Source organism: Rhinichthys klamathensis, unplaced genomic scaffold, assembly GCF_029890125.1.
Source record: "Rhinichthys klamathensis goyatoka isolate OS25496 unplaced genomic scaffold, OSU_Roscu_1.1 h1tg000005l_1, whole genome shotgun sequence".
NCBI classification, from domain to species: Eukaryota; Metazoa; Chordata; class Actinopteri; order Cypriniformes; family Leuciscidae; genus Rhinichthys; species Rhinichthys klamathensis.
The window spans coordinates 2,627,595-2,645,383 of NW_026606558.1; the positions used below are offsets into that span (position 1 = coordinate 2,627,595).

At 37.9% G+C, this 17,789-nt stretch overlaps 1 protein-coding gene across 4 annotated transcripts in view; it reads left to right on the plus strand.

The window, feature by feature from the left end:
- The window catches only part of bcar1 (BCAR1 scaffold protein, Cas family member), a 98,241-nt gene that overhangs the window by 77,891 nt on the left and 2,561 nt on the right, over positions 1 to 17,789 (plus strand). For all 4 annotated transcript variants that reach the window (XM_056255217.1, XM_056255224.1, XM_056255242.1 and 1 more), the window contains 4 exons: positions 4,227 to 4,370; positions 10,427 to 10,537; positions 12,790 to 14,007; positions 15,010 to 15,096. In XM_056255217.1, coding sequence (XP_056111192.1) covers positions 4,227 to 4,370; positions 10,427 to 10,537; positions 12,790 to 14,007; positions 15,010 to 15,096 — 1,560 coding nt within the window. The remainder of the gene's footprint in view (positions 1 to 4,226; positions 4,371 to 10,426; positions 10,538 to 12,789; positions 14,008 to 15,009; positions 15,097 to 17,789) is intronic.

Below are 17,789 nucleotides of genomic sequence, written 5' to 3' on the forward strand. Positions count from 1 at the left end.
GCTGAAATGTTAAAAATAAGCTTACAAGTGAGTTTGCGGTTATATTTGTCTTTTTAATGGTGTTATTGAATTAAAACAATTATTATTGTTTCTGAGAGTTGAGGATATTTGCTGACCTCCGATATTTAAAAGCCTTGAAAGACAAATAGCATTTGAAGGGCTTTGAACGAAAATCTTGCTCTTAAAAACATCATGCTAAGATTTTCTATCAAAATGTGCACAGCTGAGTGACAAAGATATTTGAGAAAAAGCAGAACAATACAGAATTATCATTAAGATATCTGTTTAAGTATTTTTCCACAGTTAAAAGTTAGTGTTTTGTTAAGGATACATTTATAATGAGATCCCTCTGAGATCTCCCAAGATCCTCTGCATCAGGTATTCGGTTTGCAGGTATAGATTTAAATTAGTGGCATCCATGGTCCAAGGAGCCAGGCCTGGCTGGAATGTCTTCAGCAGACCTGGCTGCCTTCTCTAGAGTGGTGGCATGTGTCATTGTGTCAGCTGGGGTAAGGAGGTCACAGCTCGTCGATGCAGCAGGGGGTACAGGGGCTTTTGTAAAGCAGCCTTTGCAATCTGTCCCTCTCTTCAGTGCTGAACTTAATGGCCATGTAGCTGCTGTGATTGTGACTCTTGGCCAGCTGTCATGGCGCGGGGCAACACAGTCAGACGGTCACTGCTCCCCTATTGTTTCCTTCCACACCAGGGAGTGTTTGTCTCTTTGTGACATCATCATTACAGGCACTTCACCCCGCCCCCCAGAGATTGTTGTGACAGCTGGAGGCCTGAACACACCCACTCTCTATGATCAGACCCTTTCAGCTATATTGATGAGGGATGGATGATGGCGGTCCACCATATGTGCCATCTTCATCACTCCCCAGAGCAGCACTCATTGATAATTCACATTATTGATCGATGGTCATTACGGCCGGCCCTTCAGAGGCTCTCAGCGGGATGGAATGACAATTACTTAAAGCTAAGCACAGGTCTGAGAGGGCAGTGAAATTAAACACAGGGTGTACAATACTAAAGGACCACTGTTTGAGCAATATTGATGTAGTCTCTGACAGTGACCGGTAAGCAATAACAGAATGTTATTCTATGATTGTCGCACAGTGATATACTCAGTTTGTGAACAGGTGTTTCACATCATAACTGTTGGTGTATCATGTATTTTTGCATGGTTGGAATGATGTATTGACCAATTAATATTCAGGACTGTGAGTACTGTATGAATTATACGATCGATCGATAGATAGATAGATAGATAGATAGATAGATAGATAGATAGATAGATAGATAGATAGATAGATAGATAGATAGATAGATAGATAGATAGATAGATAGATAGATAGATAGATAGATGGATAGATAGATAGATAGATTCACCTCTGTCAGGCTAAGTGAAAATGCAGAGTGTGACGGTACCGGAGGTCGTGTATGTGTGGAAGTGTCAGATGAAACACCTGCAGTTCATCTTAATGTGTGTGAAAGTGTGTACAGCACCGTGGAGAATGCAGCAATTTACCACAGTGATGTTGGAGAGAGAGGTCGTGAATATGTGGATTTTCTGGAGATAGGGACAGGGTGGTCCACGGGTCACAGGGTTTATCCAATAAATCACACCAATAACACGCTTTTACCTCACTAACAAAAAATCCGAAGGAATTTATCATCGATTTTGCAATGCCATTTGGAAAAAAAGGGCAAGAATCAGGCAGAGGGGTGAGATGGGTGAAGAGAGAGCGAGAGAGAGAAGGATGAGAATTAACAGTGACAGATTGCCAGCTTTCTTTAATGAGAAAGGCTTAATTGGATGTTTAGCAGGGATCTAAAGTGACAGTCTGAGTGAGTGGGAGAGTAAATATAAATACAAGATCTTTGGGATTTTCATTTGCCTACTGTCTTCTTTATTAATGTTGCAGACATGACAAGCAACACTGCAAAGTGCTGGGTAGACAGTATAGTTCTTTTAAATGCATTGTACATGTGTGCACACGTGCTTTCCATTGTGCTCGCCTTGTCGTCGCTCGTGCCTGGTTACCATAGTCACTAGATTTAATCTAACAAAGCATGAACGCCTCACAAAGAAAAGCTTCATTGAGTCTGAGTGGTTAATCAGCACTGCTCTGTCCTCCCTGACTATAAGTGAAGACTCTTGCTTATCAAAAATAAGAGAAATTATATTATACACAAAATATTAAGCATATTTGAAGGACCATCAAGAATTTTTTTCTATTTTCAAATGTAAATTGACCATTTATTTTTCTCTGTGTTGATTCTCATTAGTGTAATGCAAGAAAAATGTATTACATTTTTTTTATATATCTGCAAAGGTAATCTACATAACTTCAAATGAGATTTATATGACTGCAAAGGTAATCTACATAAAAAAAAGCACAATTAAACATGCAATATAAACTGATTTGATAGTTAATAATAATAAAATAAAATCTAATATCAGCCGACAAGCTTTACAGTACTGATCTAAATTTAAAACTAGAGGAAATGACAATTAAATATCAAATTTAAACCGATATCAATGATTAAAAACATATATATTATTTTTTATTTGGTTGTGGAATATGACCTGGTCATGTGAGATTCACCCCATACTGGGATTCTTGAGTGACCTCTACCAATCTTTGTCTGTATCCATGATGCATGTGAGTAACTGTTGTTTAGTATGCGAGTAGTGACGCCCATACCCAAGGCTGGCACAGTGCGTTCCTATAGACTGGCTGCTGTGGACTGATAAAGGGAGTGAGTGAGGAAAGAGAGTGAGAATGAAAGCGCAAGTAATCTCATTAACTCAGTGTTACGAGTGAAGGCCAGCAATCATGTACAACTGGCCTGCGGGAAATCATGAAAGCTACATAAAGCTCACTCCACCCAGATCATTACAGTACACACCTCACCTGTGCACACAAACCAATACCGCCCCGTCCATACATGTTTATATCAAGGAGCAAATTCTTGTTTTAAAGAGGCCAGAGTGCATTACTAACATACTCAAGCAGTGAACCTCGTAAGGCTATTTGTTACGGTGATTTTGCTCTGCTTCATGCTGAGCAAAAACCTCTTGACGGCGGTATAATCACTCAGAGTGTTATTAGACTATTTGTGTTTATAAATATAAAACGAAAGAAATGCACAAATTTAATATCCAGTATAAACTAATATCCAATATAAACTAATCCGATGTAAAAAAAGGGAATGACAGTTAAAAAATTTGACCGATGTTGATTAAAAAAAGAATATATATTGGCTGATAACCATGGAAGCTTGTTTCTGCCACAGAATAAAAAAATCTCACAATCTCACAATTCTGACTTTTTTCTTGCATTTGTGAGTATATTTCTCAGAATTTTGACTTTATAACACAATTTATAACTGTGCATCACGTAATTCTGAGAAAAAATGTCAAAATTGCACGAGAAAGTCAGAATTGCAAGATGTAAACTCACAATTGTGAGAAAAAACTGTGAGATTAAAAGTCGCAGTTACCTTTTTTATTTTTTATTTTGTGGCGGAAACAAGCTTCCATAGATAACTGATATTGTACGAACATAGCTGGCATCCCTAATATCACACATTGCTAATATTACATATTCTGAGAGAATGCTGGGCGATAAAATGTAACTATATTATCACCCAACTCTTGATATAAAGTTGTTATATAAAGTTGTATATTATATAAGTAGGTCCAACTTTATCCGCATACATACATTGCCTAGCTCTAATCTGCTAAATGTGACTATAAAGCATAAAGATTAAGATATAAATACTAACATCATAATTTTCTGTAAAGCTGTTTTGAAACTCAGTGTATTGTGAAAAGTGCTGTACAAATAAATTGGACTTGACATGCGTTAGCTGCATTATGCTACAATCCTTGTGAAGTAGTTGAACATCCTGAACAGCTCATCTGAGTCGGTGTTGTGATTGGTATTATGTCTCAGGCGTTGTACAAATATGGGGTCGTAGCTTGTTTTCTTTTCCCAGGCTCACGCGGTCGACACAGTCCTCGAAGCATAAGACAGAAGGTAAACAGGCAGACAAAAGGGTGGCCCCTGTTCCCACGGTGACCTCTGAGACCCCAGATTTGTTGTATAGAGTCTGTGTTAACCTGGTGTGAACAGCACCATCAGGGCAGCATCTTTATCCTCCTTTATGTGGCCAGCCATTCCACAGCCTCATGCAATTGTTTTTCTCTGTTTTAGGTAGTTGTTCCCACACGGGTTGGTCAAATGTACGTGTATGACATGGGGAAAAGTGAACAGGATGAGTATGACGTCCCCAGACACCTTCCACCCACACAGGATATCTATGACGTGCCGCCCACCCGCACCCAGTACAATCAACAGGTAAAGAGAAACATCACATGACTCTGTGTGCACTGATTATGTCAATGTGTTGAGGTTCATATTTACTTTAATGTCCTTGTGAAGATCATTACGCTGTAGGTTATTTGATATAGTATTTTGTGGATGAGCCAGTTGAAAATCGCTATTGATGATAATAGCCTTTAAGTGCATCTCAGATGTCTGCAGTGTGTGTGTGTGTGTGTGTGTGTGTGTGTGTGATAGATGTTTAACAATACAAGCAATGAGAATATTCTTTCTTTCTTTCTTTAGCTGCTTTTTTAACATGCTCTCTCTTTTGTTTTATTTATCTTGCTCTTTTGTTCAGGTCTTTCGTTTTCACTATTTTGCTTTGTTTTTGTCACTCTTTTTAATTCTCTCTTCACATTTCTAGGCCTTTTTACATGTTATTTTGGTTTCTTTCACACGTTTGTTTGTCTTTTTTCATTTTCATTCTCTTTTTTGACTAACACATTTTCTATTTCTTGCACTCTTGCTTTCACTCTTTCTCTTGAATTTGTTCTTTCCTTTATTGTTCTTGCTTTCAGTTCTTGCTGTCTTTTCTCTCTCTTTCTGTCTTTCTTTTTTCCTGCATCCTTATATTTCTGTTGGCTCGATGATTGCATGCCTATTTTTAGATGAGGTCATGCATTACTTGCAGTGGAAGTAGAAATTTCAGTGTCTGGAGGCATTTCAAAAAGAAGGTCAGCATTGTGAGTGTGTGAAGCAGAATATCCTGAGACCGCTGTGTGCGCACACATATGTGTGCAATGCATTGTGTGTATATGAGGGAGAATGTGCTGTCAGCAAGATCAGTCCTTCAATGCAGCACACACACACACACACACACACACGCACACACACACACACACACAGACACACACACACACACACACACACACACACACACACACACACACACACACACACACACACACACACACACACACACACACACACACACACACACACACACACACACACACACACACACACACACACACACACACACACACACACACACACACAGTACACAACCCTGGGGGAGAAAGAGACAGACAAAGCCTGGCTCACGGCAAAGGCCATGAATACCCAGACCACATAATTCCAGCACACACAGCCTTCAGCAGAGCCATACACAGAGAATGAGAGAAACATGGATGAAGGCAAAGACCAGAGCACATGATGTAAATGACAGAGCAGTGGACTAAACAGGGCAGATAAGATGAGGCACATCACTCGTCATTTTGTGGCCAAAACACATCATTAGAAGTAATGTAAAAACACAAATGGTGTAAAACAAACATAAACTAAGATTGAACTGTGGCTGATAATAACGTTGTGTGTTGGCACATGCTAATTCGCTAATCTCAACTATTGCATCAAGTCAAGTCACCTTTATTTATATTGCGCTTTGCACAATACAGATTGTTTCAATTCAGCGTTACAGTAATAAACTGCAAAAATAATGATCAACGATGCAAACTTCATCAAATATGAGAAAAATTCAAATTCTGATGTAAAGCAAGTGTGCCGCGCAAGTCCTGAAAAGTGAGGCCAAAGCATTTCAATCTCCCCTGGTGGCTGGCTGCAGTAGGTCATAAACCCCGTCCTCTCCATGTAGTTGAATTTTGGAGAATTGACGCAAACCTTTAAAAAAATCAATAAAATCCAAAGATGGTTTTTGTCATTTTAGGTAGTTCTCATCATGCAGACGTATGTTCATTTTCCCAATAGTTTTGGATATTTTGGCTTATTTTTTGGCTTAAAGGAAGCAGAGACGCGCTGTCCATCTTTTTTTACAGTCTATGTGTAGAGCAGCTCTACAACTCTCAAGTCAGTTCAGTGTGGATTCAGTTCAGTTCAATAACAGTAAAGTTTATCAATCATGAAATATGTTAAATTCAGCTATAAACAGCTTTACAGAAGACGTGTCGTAATTTAGTTTAGTCAGTTCAATACCAGTGTCAATGATGCAAAATTCGTCAATTATGAAACAAAGTCAATTCAGCTATAAAGCAAAACATCATTTAGCTCAATTCAGTTCAAGTTTTGTTCTCATCCAATAGTGTCAGTGCAGTCAAATCTCTCAATTTTTCATGCCGACAAAAAAACGCTGCAAGCCAAAACACTTTCTTCCCAAAATTGCTCCAAATATTCATTGTAACAAATCACAGTCTCTCAGATTAGAGCGATACAGAGCAAAAAACACAGTCGTTTAATCAAATGGAGCTGGCAGAGCGCTGCTGGATGCTCAGTGAGAGGTTTTGGTATTCATGGTTTCTCCTGCCTCCGTCTCTGGCTGCAGGCTCTCCTGGGGGCGCACAACAGATTGAGAGCCATTGTTTGGCCAGCATTATAAATGCTAATGGCGTTTGTGTAAGGATGTGTGTGTATGTGTGTGATTGGAGCAGTATTGATAGAAGTATAGAGTGGACATGACTTCAGAAATCTCTAGTACACATTAAGGACATGCATTAGGATTGTTCTGGGTAAATTTGTGCTCCTTACATGAGCTGTAAATTGTTTAAATCAGTGGATGTTTGACTGTTGCACAGTACTCTGATCATAGAGAACTATTATTATTTTGAATTTGAACTATAATATTCAAATACATTCTCACTTTGTATGCAACACATTTCTGTTATAAGCAATGATTATTGCTTCCAGCAGGCGTCAAGAGCTCTGGAGAGCAATAAATGATGAAGGAATGGTATTTTGGTATCGGTAATGCTTAAAATGTGACATTTTATTTCCATAAAATGCCATTATGTACTTTATGACATCAAGACATCTATGTCAAACAGCTGCATTCATAATGATACATTTTTTATGCCATTACAACCCTTAGAGGGCAGTTTGTGAACCGCTGGTTTAAATTATTAATGCATATAAGTATTAAAATAAAATGTACTATTGAAATTTACCAGTCCCTAAGTGTGTGTGTGACACTAACTCTATCTCAGACAAGATTAGACTTTAATCCAAATTCCCTTGACCTCACTTCACCCATATCAAATGCAGTAGTGGAAAAATCTCAATTTTACTGCTAACACTATAAAACATTTATTGGCTTTTAATCCTTTACTAACATTCAAGCGCTGTGGGCCTTTGTGTGTGTGTGTGTGTGTGTGTGTGTGTGGTTATTTTTTCTTTTTTTGTACCAGTTGAGCTGCAGGCATTATATGATATTTATATCAGTCGTCATAGGTTTGACAGGACATTGGGACAGGAAGTCACACTTCATTTATAGCACATTCTGAAACTCGAGTCAGTGCTGTTTTTGTATTGATGAGAGAGCATGTGTAGCTCTGTGTCGTATACATTATAAAAACGCTAAAATCTCTAATAGATTAATGTCGGGAGGTTTATTTAACTATAGCTTGGGGGCAAATCTGTGCTCAGAAATGAGCTAAATCTGACAAAACCTCTTGTTAGAGATATCCAATGACATCCACAAATATAAATTGATTTATTTAAATAATTACTATTATCACTTAAAAAAAAAGTTTTATCTTAGGGGAAGCGGTAGGCCCTTAAGTTTGGGGTAGTTACTAGTATTTATAATTAGCTTTACATACAAAAATAAATAAAAGTTAATTAATGATATGCCCTTATTTAGATGATATAAAAAAATAAATGTTTATATATATATGTTTTTGTAATAATACATGAATACGTATACACTACCATTAAAATATTTGGGGTCAGTACGATTTTTTTAATTATTTTTTTAAAGAAATTACTTTTATTGAGCAAGGACAATTTCAATTTATCAAGACAAGAGTGGTAGTAAAGACATTTATAATGTTTCAAAAGATTATTAAGATCTATTTCAAATAAATGCTGTTCTTTTGAACTTTAATCATCAAAGAATCCTGAAAAATCCTGAGAAAAAGTATGCACAAAAATATATTAAGCAGTGCAACTGTTTTTAACATTGATAGTCATAAGAAAGGTTTATTGAGCATCAAATTATCATATTAGAATAATTTCTAAAGGATCATGTGACATTGGAGCTGCTAATCAGCTTTGCCTTCACAGAAATAAATTACATTTTAAAATATATTAAATTAGAAAATGGTATTTCAATATATTACAGGTTTTATTGTAATTTTAATCAGATATTTTCTCTTGGTGTTGAAAATGCTAATTTTCATGAAGCCATGCAAGTCTTTGGTCGCTCTGCATACAGGACCTCCACTAAAGGCTTTCCACAAAAACTCTTTAACTATCACCCATGACCAGCGACTCAGCCTTGACCACTGAAGAGGTAGCAGAAAGAGAGGGATGGTGGGTGAAGGTGGAGGTCAGCATCTCTGCAGGACTGCTGATTTCCTCCAGCTGTTCCTGTCTGAGATTGTGCTCCTGTAATCTCTCCACATCAGTGGGAGTGTGTCCTCTATTGTGTATACCTGTGTTCTCTCCGACATGCACAAAAAACTATGGACAGAAGGAAGAGGGAGAAAAAGACAAATGGGGCTTTCGCACTGGGTAGTTACAGGAACTCAGTTATAGGAACTAGCCACCAGTGCGGTCCCCCCAGAACGAAATTTTCCCCTTGGGCAATTTTCCTGGTTGCATTTGCACTGCCCGTAAGAACTCTGAAGTGACTTTAGCACGGCCAAAGTCATTTAAGCACGGCATTCAACAATGTCAACAACTGGAGGTTGAAGGACTTTGTGATCAGAGCTGTGTGTCATCATGAGTATCATGATAACAGGGATTGAATGTAGACGTATAAGTTATGCATTTAAAAAAAAGAGCAAAACAACAACGTACAGTGCTACATATCATTGAGGCTGAGAAAAGAACACAATGCCACAGACAAAGAAAGGCGACAGATAAATGCTATCTATCGCTGTCTTCCATGTTCATAGAGTTAATTCGTGGAGTAAGTTTATTCGTGTAAACTGTATACGTGGCTTTTTTAAAATGGCGGGTACCAGTGTAGTGCCAAATTCTGTGACCCACCAAATTGTGTGACCCTAGTAGGCACTGTAGTGACTGTAGGGTTAGGATTAGGATTGTGATTAGGAGTAGGTTGGATTAGCGCAATACAGCACCTACTAGGGTCACAAAATTCAGCACAACACCAGTGATTCGTATGGCATGCGTTCGGCCAATCAACGTACACTTACGTCACTGTATTGTGCGGGGTTAGGCCATACTCTGACGTAGGAGCTAATTTAGTCCCCCAAAAGGCGTTCCTATAACTAAAATCATTCCCAGTTCCTGCAGTATGAACATGCCAAAAAGCGGGTACTTCCACCAATAGGAACTATGAAAACATTCTTCCAGTGCGAAAGCCCCTAAAAAAGTACAATGTATGTAGGAGAAGGTAGGAAATCAGGGGCCCTGGGTTGTAAAATAAATGAGAGAAACAGACAAAAACAAATGCCCAGCCTCTACCTGGCCTTGCTTAGACATTGCAGGCATGTTAAGATTAGATTAGATTATTTATTTATTAAAGTGTCTTGCACTTACATGCCCAGCCCTTAGGCTTAAAAGACACTAATGACATAAAACAAACATAATACACAAAGATGACCATCATACAAAGCACATAGGAAAACAACCATCAAAAAGAAAACTATATCATCATCATTTTCACAGTATAAAAACAAACAAAACAAGACAAGACACCGTCAATTTAGATCAGGATATAAATTCCTTTGCCTAAGTTTCCACGCCTTTTCCACATATCTAGCTAAACTATAAATTTCATTTTCAAAGAGCCAATTCAACATATCCCCATCCGTCATCCAAAACAAATCAGGCTTTTTATGTTGAATTCTCTCAAACATACCCATTCTTAATTCATGATATAAAGGACAAAAAAACAAAAAATGCCATTCATGTTAAACTGCATTCAACTAACACAAATTGTTTTATTAAATGGCTCTTTCCTTTTCAGGTCAGATCTACGTATAGTCACTGATTTATTCTGTTACGAGGTTAATTATGTCATTATACTGACATGATCTGACATTCTTCTGTGTATTTATTTCATTTATTTAACTAGTAAATGAGTTTTATGTCTTTTCTCTGGGCCACAGGTTTATGATACTCCTCCAATGGCAATGAAAGGCCCACCCAGTAGAGATGGTCAGGAGATCTATGACACTCCACCTAGTGTGGACAAGAGCCAGCTGCACTACCAACAAACGGTAACAATTATTCCTTGTCTCCATGCATGACTGACACAAATCAATAACACTCTAGTTTTATGTACACCTTTGATTTGGACATTGATGGGGGTTGCAGACCCTTACAAAAAATTAGCATGCTTCAAGTTAATTTTATTAAGTAAAGTTCAAGTATATTTTAAGTATACTTTATGTAGTAAGTATACTAATATCAATGTACTAGAAGTATACTTGCAAGTTTACGGTTTCAAAACTACTTAGAACTAAATTGGCCCACTTTTAGTGTATAAAAGTATACTTTTAAGCATACTGTAAGTGTAACAATAGTAAAATTTGAGTACACAACTAGTTTTTGCAACTATACTACAAGTGAACTTATAGGTATACTTTACTAGTCAAATACTTTAGTTTATGAAAGTACACTTTGAAGTATAATCTCTGTAAACTAGTTTAGTTGTTTTATACTGCAGATACAAAACTACAAGTGTATACTTTTCTTTGAGCAAACTTAACATCGTACTTATAGTTTACTATTTATATATTATTTTTGCACTTTAAGTACAAAGAAGTGTTCCTATTTAGGTATTAATATTTATATTTGAAATATACCTTTAACTGTACTTTAACTCTTTCCATTTTAAAAACATTTTATTCTAGCTTCATGCATCTTTTTATCAACACTTGAATGTGGGTAAGTTTCATTAAAAAAAAACAAGAAGCTACATTTTAAACAAAAAGCAGAGAAAATAGCATTTTTGTCAAAGACTACGACCGCATCGGATTCAGAACGATGATCAAAACATAGATGGAGTAGATCGAGTCCATCAACACCCCAAAGCTTCACAGTCGTTTCCTCTTCATGGGTTCGACATTTCATTTGGTAACGTTAGGCAGTTTTTCACTTGTTTATGCCGATTAATGTTTTATGACCACGTTATTTTACATTTGCATAAGCAATCTTCCATCACTTGTTTCTGCTTCTTTTTCACCTGTGTTTTGATCAGGAGATTCTGTACTAGAAGATGCGTAATAGCGCCCCCTACTGTACAACTGTGAAAACATGGATAGCCTGAAAATTCAGTCAATAGTCAAAATAGTCCAAAGTTAAGTAGATTTGAAGTAAATTCCTATGACTACACAAAAATGTAGATACTCAGAATTAGGAACATATCTGTTTTCTTTATAAATCAATATTTTCAAACAATGTAAGTTTATAAGACGGTATGTAAAACTATGTAAAAAAAAAAGTATTTAATAGGCTACTCAATCAAAAGTTAACACAACTACAAACCAAGTATACTTAGAATACTTAATTATACGTTTAAGTATATTTCGATCAAAAAACAAGTATAAGCCAAATATACTTTTCTGTCAGTATAAGTCAAGTGCATAAAGTATATTTCTGAGAAGTACATAAAAGTAGATTGAAAGTATACTTTCTTGTTTTTTTTAGTTTAAAAGAAGTATAATAATAGCACACTTGAATAAACTTCTTTTTCGTAAGGTGAGATTTGAATTCCCTGAAACAAAACAAAATGACAGAATGCATTCGGATAAGGCTCTGTAAGCAATTTCAGTCATTTTGCTAGCTTTAGTCAGATTTACAGTAGCAAATGAATTTACCACTCACTTACCAAACACATGTTGCCCCTCCAAAACTCTGCCCACTACTGACATCTCAGCTAACCCAATGAAAGCAAACACTAGAGTGTAAATTAATTCACAAGCAGAAAGAATTTCTGATCAGCTAGTCAGTCACATTTTAAGTGATATCTGTCAGGTAAGAGGAATATTTTATGCAAACTGTTAGAAAAAAAGCACTTGGAGCCCCTTCAAACAAGTGTTTATTTAGCAAATGCTGTGTGTATAACTTAAATTAGTTCTAGCCATCTCATTACCATTTTGGTTATTGACCAATTTTAGAAATATTAAAGGTAGATTTTGGAAATATATTGTATATTTAATTGTTTATGCTCATTTCCGCTTTTTTTTTACATTTAGATAACCTTTTCTATCATCTTATGCGTACTTGCACTTGATTTTTAAAAACGCTAATCGTTTAATAAGTTAAATGTAATCTTTAGCAAATAAAAATAAAAACACATTAATTTTCATACTGTACTGTTGTGGTGCCTAAATTCACTTATAACATTTAAAATGATTGACTAATTATCAACAATATCTGCCAGAATGTTAATATCAGTACATCCCTAATGAGTTTGGTTATGATTATACCAGGCTAGTTTTGGTAAACACATTATTCCTCTTTACAGGTATATGACATTCCTCCATCTGTCAGCAAAGATGTTCCAGATGGTCCAATCAGGGAGGAAACGTACGACGTCCCTCCTCACTTTGCCAAGATGAAGAGCCTAGAGAATCAGAACCAGGCTTTTATGTCTCAGATCCCTGGCGGTCCCGAGCCTCCCATACCAGAGGACGTGTATGATGTTCCTCCACCTCAGCTAGTAGCGAAACGGCAGCCTGAGGGCCAGGAGATCTATGACATCCCTGCCAGCCTGCGAAAGAGTGGCTTACAGGACCACCACCCTGCAGATGTGTATGACTTCCCCCGCGAGCGGCCGTCAGTTGAAGAATTGGGCGACTACATCTACGATGTGCCTCCTCAGGTGGTACGTGACGCAGCGGCCACAGAGGATCTAACGGTCAGCTTCAAACGCCTATCGGCGTCCAGCACAGGAAGCACTCGAAGTAACCACTCCACGTCCTCTCTGGACATGGTGCCGGTGCGTGAATCTTCTGGGCCGGGTCGCCTGCTGCTCTTGGATCTGGACCAGGCCATGGAGCGGCTGTCCCGTCATCAACAGGCCGTAGAGAGCTCCGTGTCCCTCCTAATGTCATTCATCAGTGGGAACTGGCGCAGCGCCACTCAGATGGAGTCCAACCTCCCTGCCATCCGACAGGCCGTGGACCGCATTCGCGTGGCTGTCCGGGACCTGCTGGAGTTCGCTAGAGGTGCCGTGGCCAACGCCACCCAGGCCACTGACCGCACGCTGCAGACCAAGCTCGGCAAGCAGGTGCAGAAGATGGAAGAGGCCTTCCAAGGCCTGGTGATGTACAGTCAGGCACTGGACTCTCTGGGCTGGTCCCCCGCAGCCTTGATGGCACCATCTACAGGCACCGGTGGGGACGACCTAGACCGCCTGGTCATGTGTGCCCGCGGTGTGCCCGATGACACCAAGCAGTTAGCATCGTTTCTCCATGGCAATGCCTCTTTGCTCTTCAAACGGACAAACAAACAGCAGCAGCTACCATTGCCACCCGTTCCCCATACTCCAGACATGCTGGGTCAGCTGACCAACAACAACAACATCTCAGCCTATCAGTCAGGCACACCTGAACGGGCCAACATCCAGTCCCGCCCGTTACCCTCCCCTCCCAAATTCTCAGCTGAGGAAGAGACTCCAGACAGGCCGCACGAGACGACAGAGGAAGGTTGGATGGAGGACTACGATTATGTCCATTTACAGGTACGCTAAAAATGCAATCATCACAAAATGTTCATTTGTTTCCTTTTGAGAACAAGATCCAGGTGTATGTTCTCAGCAAGCAATATGATCATTGATCTGCGTGTCGACCCTATGTGGGCTGTACCTGTAATCCCCACTGTGTGGAGCCTCAGGCCTTGGCTTTCATCAATCACTGTGATTGCATGTGCAGGCCTGCTTTTCCTCAAAGCCCACATACATCTTCCTTTAGCACCAGCTGTTATGCGTCGGCTGTGTGTTCTGTCAAATGTTTTGCTGAAACTGTGCAGATGAGATTAATTCAGTCACACACAGATATCTCTTCATCTTTTAGATGTCATGCAAACGATACTTTTTATTATAAACTGTATGATAATTTAGTATTTAAAAAACAATGTACAACAGTATTATTTTTAATATTTTTTTATTTAATATATTGCAAAAATAGTATGTGAAAGCTGTGACTTAACTGGACTGACCATATTGGCTCATTTCTGCTACATTTGTTTTACCTACAATAATTGTGCAATTTAACTATCAAAGATATAAATACAGTGTATATATTTTTTTGCATGTCGTATTTGAAAATGCTCTTGGCTGAAAGGGCACATGTGACTTCTGTAATTCCCACTACTGAAAATGGCTGAGTTTCACTGTGATATTATACTGCCCCCCAATGGATTGAATAGAAACTTTTCAGTGCACATTTTTTGAAGTCAAAGAATGGATGGGTGGATGGATGGATTGCACTTGCACTTTTGTTTTGTTTTTAAAGAATGGTGGGAACAATTGCATGCTGGTTGTGACTTCATGTAATAGCAAAGGCTTATCTTATGAATATGAATTTGGTTATGCACAAATAATTTAACATGATCTTGTTCTCTTTTAATCAAATTAAGTTGACACATTTTTGAACATAGATTACAAACTGTAATTAACACATCTATTCATAGACTGTAAATTATTTATTCATAAAAAAAAATGTATTTTAAATTTCTATTACAGGGTAAAGAAGAGTTTGAAAAGAACCAAAGACAGCTGATGGAAAAAGGGAGCATCAAACACAATAAGGCTGTGCTGGAACAGCAACAGGTAGCCTATATGAGACTGTAGTTGCTATAGTATTGAATATATTTATGGTAACACTTTACAATAAGGTTCATTAGTTAACATTAGTTAACTACATTAGTTAGCATGAACTAATAATGAACTGGATTTATACAGCATTTATTAAAGGGATACTCCACTTTTTTGGAAATAGGCTCATTTTACAACTCCCCCAGAGATAAACTGTTGAGTTTTACCGTTTTTGAATCCATTCTGCCGATCTCCGGTTCTGGCGGTACCACTTTTAGCATAGCTTAGCACAGCCTTTCTCAAAGTGGGTGCCGCGGCACACTGGGGTGCCCCCTGACTTTGTCAGGGGTGCCGCCAAAAAATTACGTAGGCTAAAAATATATATATATATTTGAATTTACATAAATACATTCTTCTTCTTTTTAAACATATGAACGTATTAATAAAATTGTAAATTCATTTTAGATAAATATATATATATAAAATTAACCATAAAAATCCGTCTCACAAGACCGAAGCAAGACACACACACAACTTGACGCAAGTGACGCAACCTATAGCAACAACTAGTGATGGGCGGATCGATCCTAAAGTATCGATACTTTGATACTGACGTGGTATCGAAAAGGATCGCTCCTCACATAAAAATATCGATCCAAATGGGTATTTTTTTTACCAGTATTTTTTTATTAATTTAGCACGCAATTCAGTGCGAAAAATAAGCGAATGTTAGCGGGTAATTGTGTAGGATATAACCTTTTCTCCTAGTCATCTGTATACAAGACGAAACCAATCAATCACAGAGAGCGTTCGCTGCTGGTGCTTCGCTGAGCTCACATGCCCATTGCGTTTGGGAAACGAAGCCTTGCTTAGACGACAGAGAAACAATCGGGAGTTATTTCGCAATAAACAAACCAAAACTGTACATAACGATTTAAAATGTTGACGTCAGTAAGATCTTTTTTATGAAATTAATATTTTTATTCAACAAGGATCGATGCATTAAATTGATCAAAAGTGACAGTCAAGGGTTTTACACTGTTAAAAAAAATCTACTTCATATAAATGCTGTTCTTTCAACTTTGTTCATCAAATAATTCTGCATAAAATGTTTCATAGTTTCCGACAAAATATGAAACTGTTTTCAACATTGATAATAATAAGAAATGTTTCCTGAGCAGCAAATCAGCATATTAAAATGAATTATCATCATGACTGAAGTAATGATGCCGAAAATTCAGCCTTGATCACATGAATAAATTACAGTTTACTATGGCATAGAAAACAGATAGCCTATGTTAAATTGTAATATTACAGTTTTTACTAAGAGAAATAAAAATCTTACAGACCCCAAACTTTTGAACAGTAGGCTAGTACTATAATTAGGGTAGTTTTGTAAAAGTCACTGACTAATTAAAGGGGAGTTGAGAGCACAAATCACAAAATAGGACTAGTAGTCATGAAAACGTGTTCAGATTTAGCATATTAATGATGCATTCACCTCATAAATCATGACACACTGCTCTAGCACAGGAAAGTGCATACAAGTTCAAATGCATGCTTTTAAAATGAAAAAGTATCGGTATCGGTATCGATATCGGCGATACTGGCCCTGTATTTACTTGGTATCGGATCGATACAGAAATTTGCAGTATCGCCCATCACTAGCAACAACACCGACCGCGCGAACGCGCGTCACACAGCAACTGCAGGCTCTGACAAACACACATACAAACTATACTATACTTCTGCATAACGTGTCTCTTTTTACAACAAAAATGTGAATTCTGCCGGTATTCAGACAGTCCCATGCATACAGATACAGATCCGGCCTACAATCGCCTACGTAGGCGAAATTTGTTTGACATATGATGTTTTATAAACAAAGTTCGGGAGGAGCACGTTCAAATAATCATTCCAATCAACTTGTCATCAAACAATTACCATGTCTACCCTATCAGCACGAAAGGAAGCATATAAATATTCACTCTGTCAACTCACCTAACATTCCTTGACAGTTTCAGCATCCCTCCACCACCCCGACTCCTCACTCTTGGCTTATCTTATTTATTTATTTCACAGCCAGGAATACGGGGGGAGTGCTCTGGGTTCGGGCCGAATACCTAACTCGGAGCCCTCTCCTCGGACAGCACGCCAAATACGCATTTATTCTATCTGACTTATTTGTAAGTGTGAACTCGTGAATTCTAATCGTAAACAGCCATGTTGAAGCCTGCAGTAATGTTTTTCATTGATGTTATGGCAGTCCACTCTGCTTATTGTTTTTCGAGAATCTTGCACTCCTGTTTGTCATTGTGCACGAAACTTCATGCCAATAAATCATCAGAAATATTGCTGACTTGTGCGCGTCTCAAGCGCACTCTTTACGCTCATGCTAATGCCTGTTAGTTGTCCGTGGATTTGCCTATATTTGGCGCTGAAAATGGAAACGTCTTTAGACATGGAAAATCGATTTTACAATCGATTCAATAAACGTTTATGTCTCAAAAATCGATCAGGATTTTTTCACAAAAGTGATAGCCCTGTAAAGTTATTATTATTGTTATTTACAGTTCGTATTATGCTCTGTTCATTACTGTTCTGTCTAAATAAACAGGACATTTGCATTTACATTTGGGTTATGCAGTGTTTTTAATTTATATTTTACACAGGGGTGCCTTGAGATTTTATGCACTTTTGAAAGGTGC